The following is a 10,041-nucleotide window of genomic DNA, read 5'->3' on the forward strand; positions in this document are numbered from 1 at the left end:
TGCAGCGGCTGCTGGAGTCCAGGTAGGATACTGTGCTTCGGCCTTCATTTTGATTGTCTTTAGAGATACTACCTGGTGGCAGGACAATTTCAGTGCAGGCTACTGGGGGGACGGTAGCACAGTTACTTCTGAGGGCTTTTGACCAGATCTGTGTTGGAAATTGAGAGCAAAGAGTCAGTAGAATAATTTAAAACACTTGGCCAAGAAGAAGGCTCCTTGGAACTGTGGGTTGCAAAGATGAAACAGGCAAATATAGTTATTTAGAAGAACAGGGCAATGGAAAAATGAAGAGTACATTTGAATTGCAGGAGATCCTTATATGCCATGTTAAAAGTTAATGGGAAGGGGCTGGGATTTAGCTCAGCGGCATAAGCGCCTGCCTTGCAAGCAGGCAGTTGTGAGTTCGATCCCCGGTACCGATAAAAAGAAAAAAGACAAAAAAAAAAGTTAATGGGAAGCAAGAACCGTGATTGTTCTTTTAGTGTAATTTCAATGCTTTTATATGTTTGTAACCAGGTTAATTAATCAAAGTATTGTGTTTTAATGTTGAACCTTGGTCACCCTTTAAATGTTTTGCTTTTGGTGCAGGAATAAAAATAGTACATAATTGTTGCAGCAATGTAAATCTGAATAGACTAAGATGTGTTAACTTTTACAAATCTGCCACTAAAGATTGGTTTAAGGATATACATGTGGGTATTGAGTTGACCGGGAGTGGATTATTATGGATTAAAAACTGGTGGTCAATTTAACAGCAGCTGAATTAGGTCAGCATAGTGCTGAGCATAGATGTTCCACCTGAGGAAAGTTGCCAGCATAATTCAGACTTGGAGGAGGTGAGTGAGGCACTGTGGGCTTCTCTAAGTGTTGCTGTTTGAGCCGTTGGTTCTCCTGAAGGAGCTCGTCGTGACTAGCTTCCCCAGTGTGAGTTCAATCATTGTCATCAGAGGAGCTCAGGACCTTGTTGGTGAGAGTGGCTGTGGTTCACTTTGGGGCACTCTGGTCCTTACACTGAGCATCACGTCCTGGCTCCAGAGGGGAAGACGTGTGCTGTTTAATCTCCAGGAGGAACTCGTCACGCTGGCTTTCTGGCATATACTCAGCTGTTCTCATTGTTGGAAGAGCTCAGGACCTCTTTGTTGCTGAAGAAGGCTGTGGTATTTTTCAGGACATCCCTGGTCCTTATTATGAGCGTGACATCTTGGCTCCCATGTAGAACCCTCAACCTCTTCACAGCTCCTTCACCCCATGGCATAGACTTTCTAGCTTCCACTACTGACCTTTGGGCCTTCCCAGCACAGACCCATAGAACAGACTGGCGTAAGTCCTTTTTGTGGGCTCTAGACCTCCCAGTGGACCCGTGGGAGGCACTGTCATGGGCTTTGGGTCTTCAGCTGGACTCACGCAGGACATTGCTGTGGGATCCAGGCCCTTGGCTGAACATTCTGGGTCTTTAGTGTTGGGGACAGATTTCCTGCCCTTTCTTGTGTTTAACTCTGGGTGACCATCATAAAACAATACTCTAAATTCTGTGTCCTGACTATAATCATTCTCCTCACAGCCCCTGACTACAACAGACCCTGTTTATTTCTTTTGGTAAGTCTGGCTGAGGGTTCATTGTGTTTAGTTTTTCAAAGAAAAACTAATTCATTGATCCTTTGTATTTTTAGTTTCAATTTTATTTCCACTCTAATTTTTATTCATTTTTCTACCACTTTTGGGATTAATTGTCCTTGTTTTCCAGGTTTGAGATAATCGAGCTATTTATTTGGGATTGATGTTTTAATGGTGTAGACACTCATGGTTATAACTCCCCTCTCAGAGCTGCTTTTATTGTGGCCCACACAGCCCGATATGCTGTTTCCATTATCATCTGATCCTAGAAATTATTCTTCCACTTTATTTTAATGACTCACCGATGGTTCAAGAATGAATTATCAATCCATGAGCTTGTGTAGTTCCTGTGGTTATTTTTGCTATCGGTTTCTAGTTTCATTCCATTATGATCTAATAGGACGCCTGAGAGTATTTGAGTTCTTTTGTATTTGACGCTTGCTCTGTGGTCTGAAATATGGTCTACAGTGCTACCTTGGTTCACAAACACTTCTGTTTGCACACCGAATTATTTGCAACCAGAAGCATCTGGCAAAATTTTACTTTGGTTTGTGAACTCTGAATTGGGTGACAAATACAAGCATGTCCACAACTATGGTCTTCTTCTCCAAATTTATTCCAAAAGGAATAAATTAAGTCTGTGATAAATTAAGTCTGAAGTACCATTGTGTTTTGGAGAAAGTTCCCTGAGCTGCTGAGAAAGTATGTGTATTCTGCTGTTGTTGGGTGAAACACCCTATCAACATCTGTCAAACCTATTTCATCTATTTGTAGTTTAATGCTGGTGTTTCTTCACTGATCTTTTGTCTGGCTAACTTGTCTATTTGTGACAATGCGGTGTTAACTGTGTTGGGGCTTATCTGTCCTTTTATGTCAAGCATTATTTGCTTTATGAAATTGTACCACTGTTTGGTGCACGTGTTTATAATTGTTGTCTCCTCTTGGTGGATTGTTCCTTTCTATATGTTGCAAATTTCCTTGTTTCTTCTGATTAGCCATTGCTGAAGCCAATTTTTGCTACTCCTGCCTGCTTTTGGGCTCCAGCTGCCTGGAGTATTATTTTCTATCGTTTCTCCTTCAGGCCATGTTTGGGCCTTTGCAGACAAGTCGTGTCTCTCTTGCTGGGAATGAATGCATTGATGGCCTTGGTTTTGATTTAGTTTGCCAGGCTGTGTCTTCCTTGGAGAGCTGAGACTATTTACATTAAATGTTACTATTGAAAAGTATGTACTGATTCTTGTCACTTTGCTTGACCTTGGGCTGTGCACGGAGCCTGTGTGGCCAGGCCTGCAGTGGGCTCTGGGCCCACAGAGTGTGGAGACCCAGCCGGCTGGCCTGGCTGCTGTCCTAACCTCAGTGCCCCGGCAGACCCAAGGGGCAGGAGCAGGGACAGGGTCTGGGTGGGCACCAAACTCCTCCCACTACAGCACCCTATGTAGCCGAGCTTGTGGCCCCATGCAGACAACCCACCACTGCCCTCCAAGTCTGTGTCCTGGGTCCCGTGAGCTGGGGTTGACGTCGCCTCCCGATCTCATGGTTTTGGTTGTAGCTGGGCTCATGCTTTTGGGGGAGGGTCCACTTCGCCCTGTGTCATGATGTGTTGGAGTTACAGGACAGTTGGGACTTCTGTGCCTTGGTGGAGGGCTGAGTCGGGAAGGTCTCCCGGCCTGCTTCCAGCCCAGTCTGTCTCCTGACCATTCCACAGAGGCAGAGGGCACTCCTTCATTCAGTGGGAAGTTTTACTCCACTGACCAGCTCTGAGGATCAGGCCAAGAGGTGCTGTTTCTCACCCTTGAAGACGGGTGTGTATTTTTGCAATATTTATCAACCACTGTTCCCCAAAACCAAAGTAAAACATGCAAACCCTAGCAACTAATTTTGTCACATGTCACATGTCACATGGAAGCTGACGGTTACCCCGCTATTTATCCACCGACGGCAAGAGCAGTGCATAACATCTGGTGTGTCCCATGTGCGCCCCGTTCGAGGGCTTGGCGCCCAATTCTTAATGTCATGAAGACTCAGCCGGGGCAGGGATTACCATGACTTTCCTGTGCGCACACTCGGGGGGAGAGGGGTGAGGTAATCTGCCAGCGTTGGTCCCAGACCAAAGGACACTCCGGTGCCCACAGGAAAGTGGAACCTCGTCGTACGGGTCGCCCTGTGCCAGGATTTGTGCCAATTCAGATGCGAGACAGGCAGAGCTTTCAGACTGGGACAGACCGCCGAGCGCTTCACGGCGTGGGCACCTGAGGGGAGGAGGATCCGATCTGCTCTCCTGTCTAAGTGACCTGGAACACAAAGGACAGGACAAGGAGCGTCTCGCAGTGTTTTTGTTCTCAGGGGAGCTGCATCCTCTGTGGGGGCTTGTGGTGTGTTTTCCTGAAGAAACATCGCTGCGGTTCTAAGGAAGCTCCACGACTCACGTGGGTCCTTGTGCAGGTGGGCATGGTCGCCTGTGTTGGTTCCAGCCCAGAGCCTCGGTCTCCTGCCTCCTCCCTCGAGTGCTCCACGCTGTCCACGCCTCCACCGCCCGAGTCCCACGCAGTGTCCAGGCGGAGCAGAGCCCCCTACCCCTGGGCTCCAAACCCAGCAGACAACACTCCCTTCCTGTTCCTGATCTCAACCTTTCCTTTTGGGGAGGAGGAAACGTCACGCACAAAAAGGAAGAAAACACACAAACAAAACTACCGACCCTCAGTGACAATCACTTGTCCTGAAATGAGGCGGACGCCGTACGCAGAGTCCAGGCTGCTGGTTTGGCCCTGCAGAGTCGATCCCCAGCACCACCACCTCCAAGCCTCACTGCCGCCGTGTCTGCTGAGCCCTGAGCTTTGTGTGGAGGCACTGCCATCGGTGTGCACTTGGGTGTGTCCTCAGGTGACGTGCATGTGGGTCCGCCTTGTACGTGTGCAGCTGTGTGGTGCGTCTGTGCTGGTCCTGTGCCGTGTGTGGCCGTGTCGGGTTGGAGTGGGCCGGCCAGCCTTTCCAGAGCCCAGTGCTGATTCTGCGCCTCTCTGAGTTCACCACAAGCTACTTTTCCTTGTCCTTGGAGCTCTGGGCAGGGTGTACTCAGGTGTGCAAACATGCACACGTTCTTTTGAGTGGCTCTTCTGCCGAGTCAAGGGCGCCATGTGGTTTCCCCAGAGTGGGTGCCTCGATGGAGCCTGGGGGACAGTCCTTTGACCTTTAAGCATGTCCCATGACCTGCAGTAGCTCCTTGCTGTGCTCTTCACGTGTGCTTCCTTGTTTGCTTGTGAGCTGGACACAGTGTCATGCATCTCTGTCCCCTGGGCTTCCTGTCCCTCCTATCCACGCCTCGTCCCTGCTCTGGCTGGGTTTCCATCTCCTGGCTGACCTGGGGTTGTGTCCTGCATGCTCTGGACACTGCCTTTGTCTGAATGTCCTACACCCTCTCCGTCCTGCTGGAGAGCCTGCCGTGCAGGTCCGGCCGTGCTTCTTTGGCCTCTGGAATGGTGGCCGGTGGGAACAAGGGTTCCTGGGTGTGCTGTTGGTCTTGTGTCCTAGCTCTCTGTGCTGGGCACAGCAAGCATTCACTCAGGAAAAGACAGATGTCTCCTAGAGAGTCGGGGCAGCAGGGGCCACCTCTCCAGGGTGGACAGAGGGGGCAGGAGCTCATATGTAGTGGTTTTTACATCAGTGTTTTTAAAAAGCCGCTATTAGAAGTTGCTTTCTCTCAGCTCAGAATGGTGTTTCTTTCCCACCACCGTCTGGATTTGTAATTTTTCTCAGCAAAATATCTCACGCTTTCCAACCTAAGGGACTTCCTGTCCCCCGGGGGCGCAGTGGGCGCAGCACGGCAGCGGGGTTCGTGGGTACGTAAATACATCCAGATGTTTTTACTGATTTCTTGGCGTGTGGTGCCTTACGCTGGGGCTTCCTCCTTCCTTTCCCCCTAACCCCACTTCTGCTCCGTTATTTGTCTCTCCGTGATGTTTAAGTACATTCTCTCTAGTGCTTTGTCTTTCTTCCTCTTGAATGTTCCCTAAAATTATCCACAACTTGTGTTTCAAAACCCCCCCTTCCTATGTTCACCACAGCACCAGCCTTTCTCTCTAACATGTTTGTGGGGTTTTTTTGTTTTGTTTTGTTTTTTGTCTTTTTCCTTTTTATCCGTACTGGGGATCGAACTCACGACTGCCTGCTTGCAAGGCAGGCACTTATGCCACTGAGCTAAATCCCCAGCCCTGGTTTTTTTTTTTTTTTTTTTTTTTTGTCTCTCTTTTAAAAAAATGATACGAGGTCTCACTGTGTCATCCAGTCTGGCCTCGTTGACCTTGGCCTCCCACTCGGTGATCCTGTCTCAGCCTCCCAAGACTGGGGTTGCAGGTGTGCACCACCTCGCTGGGCAGTTCATCGGGCTGCGTCCTTTATGGCGGTGCCCAAACCTTCACCAGGACACTGAGCACTGTGCTCAGCCCGTGTTCTTTCTCTTAAAGACAAAGCAGATGCACTTACGCATCCTCAGCCACTCTGACAGGGACGTTCTGGCCACCCCACCACCAGCCTGCAGCTGAGCTGCTCTGGCCACCCAGAGGTCAGGGCCTCGAGATTCCTGCAGTCCCTGGGGCCCTTCCTGCCTGGCCCCCACAGCTGGCTCCGCCTCAGGGACACCTGTTTCCCTCCTCTGCACCCCCTCTCCACTGTACCCCATGCGGCCTTCTTCAAACAACTTTGCCCCCTACCTCTTTGTTCAAAAAGCCCTCGTCATTTATTCTTTGCAGACTGCATCTCAACCCTTCACCTCTCCTGAGTCTTCTGCTCCACAGGTTCCCAGCCGCACTGCCCCCTCCCCAGCCCCTGCCCTCCCCGCCGGGTCCAGGCCTCACGCGCCCTCCCCGTCCATGCTCCTCTTCAAGGTCATTAGAGCCCACTGGGTCCTCCTCGACACTTGGGTTCATCTGGTTCCCCGTGCGCCTTGCCTCGTGGTTGGGCCCCCTCCCCACACCCGTCCCCTCCCTGGCTTGGCTGGCTCTGCTGGCCACGTGGTCAGCGGGTCCCTGCCCCAGAACTTGGGGCCAAAGCTGTCCTTTTCCTCGCTGCATTTCCAGTGTGAATCGGTGCACAGAGGTTCATGCTGCTGCCCACAGAAGTAGCGAAAGACACACAGTTCCTTCTCAGAACACTGAAGCAAGGCACGGAACCAGCAGAGTCCTGCTCAGCTATCCGTATGTGATTGTGCCAAAAATTCAAATCAAAGCTACCACCTGCCCTTCCGGTGGGCGCCAGGGCTGCAGGCCTCCTTGGAAAACCACGGAGGCGGGCCACCCTCGGGCTGCTTTCTGCGGCTGTGTAAGAAGATGTGACCTTGGATTGTTTATGGAGCTAACATAGCTTTCTGTTGAGGGACTATTATCTCACTCTAACCCTACACCCATCGGGCACACACTGAGGCACACGTGGGCGGCATCTTGGGATAACTTCCCGTTCTCATTGAGCCAGTGAATTGCTGCCTGACCACGATGTGGTGAGAGGGGTCTGAACAGTAATCCAGAGAACGTTGCCCAAACTGCCCCGAACCCTCTAGCACGTGGTGGACTTGTGTGAAGCCCAGGAAACTGCAGCCTGATGGACGGGGCTTCAGGGTTCCCGAGGGAAGCAGCCATAGTCTCAGTTTCTGCCAGGGTGCTCGAGACGCTCACCACAGCCCTGTGCACAGCACCCTCCATCCAGTTGCAGGACACAGAAGAGGACCTGCGGCCGAGTTGGGGAGCGGGGCACAAACCCCAAAGACAGGAGGTTGGCCACCGATAGCTGTCATAGGCGGAGGAGCCTGAAGGGAGCAGAAAGGGCCCCAGGGCTGCAGACCGTGGGACTCCCCGGGGAGAGGACAGCAGCCACCTTGCCCGGGGGAAGGCCGGGGAGACGGGTGACGCATCTGCGCTGGGTGAGGCTCAGCTCGTTGCCTTTGGGTGGAGCAGCACTGCCCTTTCGTACGACCTGTAAGTTTCGTGCCACACAATCCGAGGCACACTTGTGGCACTGTGCTCGGGGGAGACAGTGTGGGGCTGGAGGGAAAACAACACACTCAGGATAAAGGGGACCATCCAACGTGCACCTCCACAGGCCCTGTTGTCTGTCTGGCACAGAGGAGACCAGTGACAGGATTAGAGGGGAAACACGCTGTCACCAGGAGCTGCCAGCAGGCCCTGCTCCTCCCAGTGATGCAGGAGCTGCCTGGGTCCCCCAGGATGCCAGGTGCAGGCCATAGTTACCCCAGGGCGCCAAGTACAGGCAGATGGACCTGGGCCGTGGGAAGAGGCTGGAGCTGGGAGCTGGGCAGCCTGTGGGGCAGGCAGGTGAGCAAAGCCTGGAGCAGAGCTTCGGGGAGGCCAGGCAGCCCCGCCACCTGGGGGCCTGTCAGCTCCGAGGACCAAGCCTGCCCTGTCGCACACCCCCTGCATACCTCTACCAGTGCAGCCCCACAGCCCCCATGGTCCCGGGGCCCCGGCTGGAGGGCGCTGGAGAGGCTGCCCGCTGTCCCCACCCAGGACACCTGGCACACACACCTGTTCCAGCTGCTGGAAAGAAACAAGCTAGGAAGACTTCGGTCCCCAAAATCCATGGCCCTAGGGTGGTGGCCTGGCCAGGGTGGCTCAGCCTAGATTCCAGGGCTGGGCCAGGGTTCCAGGTTAGAGTTCCTGAAGTGGGACAGACTTTTGGAAAAAGTGCAGGAAAAATTCATGACTTTGGTTGCTTCTCCTGCTATAACCACTATCTTAACTCAGTTCAGACTTTGGATTGGAAAGAAAATTGAGGATCTTAGCGTTGTTTCTTAGCTTAGAGGGTACGTGGGGTCGTGTGGACGTGTGGTCCTGTGGGCGGCAGATGTGTGGCCCGAGAGGGTCCCGGGGAGGAGCCATGTGCCGCCGGCTCAGTGTTTGACAAAGAAAAATGGGTGGTGCTGGCTCGCACAAAGATGCACTGTCTCCACAGCAGGGCAACCAGGAGAGAGGGAAGGGGAGAGCCGGGGAGGAGGAGGAGGAATAAGACAGAATGAGTGTTCACGCCGGGAAAGCGTCCAGACCCTCCCCAGCATGACGGTTCCATCAGTGTCCTGGCCCAGGGCGAGACTTGGGAGTTAAAACTGTCCCCTCGCAGTAGTGCTTAAAATCCTGGGAGTGGACACTGGGCAGCAGGCGAGCCCTCTAAACTGCGTTCTTAGCACACAAGGGGCGCCGTGGTCCTCCCTGAAAGGGGTTTTGTCCGCGCAGCGTCCACTCACAGTTTCCAGAGGAAGCCAGCCGAGGTCTGTGGCCATCTGGACTTGTTTATGTGCCGCCCAACTTTCTGGGACAGAGCTCCTCGGTGAGGGACGGCGCCGAGCAGCGGCTGCGCCTGGAGCAGGCTGCCTCCCCTGTTCTTCCCGAGCCAGAGTTTTGGGCTGAAGTTTAGATCGGTCCAAAGTATCACAAAACCCCGCGGGCTGTGGTCACCAGAGACCCGCCCCGCGGCTCCTGAGTTTGGCACCAGGGGCCCAGCCGCCTCCACCACCGCTTTGTGCCTTTTGAACCTTTTTTCAGTCACAAGCTGTCACCGAGGCCGGTGCCCTTCGGCCTGCAAACCAAGCATCCTACAAATCCTCCCCCTGACCGCTTGCTTTTGGAACGAAACAAGCTCCCGAGAGATTTTCCTAAGTGTGTAAAATGCCCACGAGCCGTGGCACAAAACAAAACCCCTGCCCACTCGTAGAGGAACAAAGCGTGTGTCAGATGGGCTTTCCAATCCGATCCGGACAGGAGGGCAGCTGGGGGCTCAGGCAGCACCTACAGAAACAAGCGGCTCCTGACTGTGGGAGCAATTAGCACATCAAAGGGGCACCGTTACCTTGCAGGCAGAAGTCCAGCAGCAAGTACTCGTACGCCGTGTCCGTCTTTGTCTCCACTTGCGGTCTCTTGAGGGTGGAGAAGATTTTCCCAGGACTGCTGTCCTCGGGGTCCGAGAGCTTCCTGAGCCCGCACCCCATGGCCACGTCTGCGGGGCTAAGCGGCCGGGGAGGGGACCAGGAGCCGCGGGTCCCCCTGCTGCAGCCGGGCGAGCAGAGGCACGGACTGGGTGGCCGGGACTTGGCGTCCAGCTACACCGTGGACAGGAGGAAGAGCACGCCGGGGTCCAGAGACAGGGGCTGGGGGCCTTTCCTGTCCATCTTCCTGCCCAGCCTCCGTGCCCATGCTGCACCCAGCAGGGGCTGGGTGGGACCCGGAGCTGCCACCGGTGCCACGTCGTCCCCGGGGCCAATGCCCGGCCCGGGAGCGTCTGGGGAGGACGCGGGGCCGGTCCACGAGTGGGAGCCCGGGCGCCCGTGGACAGCCTGCTCCGTCCTCTCTGTCCTGTGCCCGTGTCCCCTCCTCCCGGCCAATGCGGGACCCAGGAGGGGGAGCGGGAGGGGCGGGGGGAGGCTGAAAA

The 10,041-nt window shown here is 53.9% G+C and overlaps 1 protein-coding gene across 1 annotated transcript in view; it reads right to left on the minus strand.

Moving 5' to 3' along the window:
- Rftn2 (raftlin family member 2) overlaps positions 1–10,041 on the minus strand; it is a 48,285-nt gene extending 38,244 nt beyond the window's left edge. Inside the window, exon 1 of the mRNA XM_003463362.5 lies at positions 9,463–10,041. Within this exon, the coding sequence (XP_003463410.1) occupies positions 9,463–9,601 (139 nt within the window). The 5' untranslated portion in view covers positions 9,602–10,041. The remainder of the gene's footprint in view (positions 1–9,462) is intronic.

The sequence above is a fragment of the Cavia porcellus genome, unplaced genomic scaffold (genome assembly GCF_034190915.1).
Source record: "Cavia porcellus strain 051 isolate PalLab524CR breed Dunkin Hartley unplaced genomic scaffold, mCavPor4.1 scaffold_12, whole genome shotgun sequence".
NCBI lineage: Eukaryota > Metazoa > Chordata > Mammalia > Rodentia > Caviidae > Cavia > Cavia porcellus.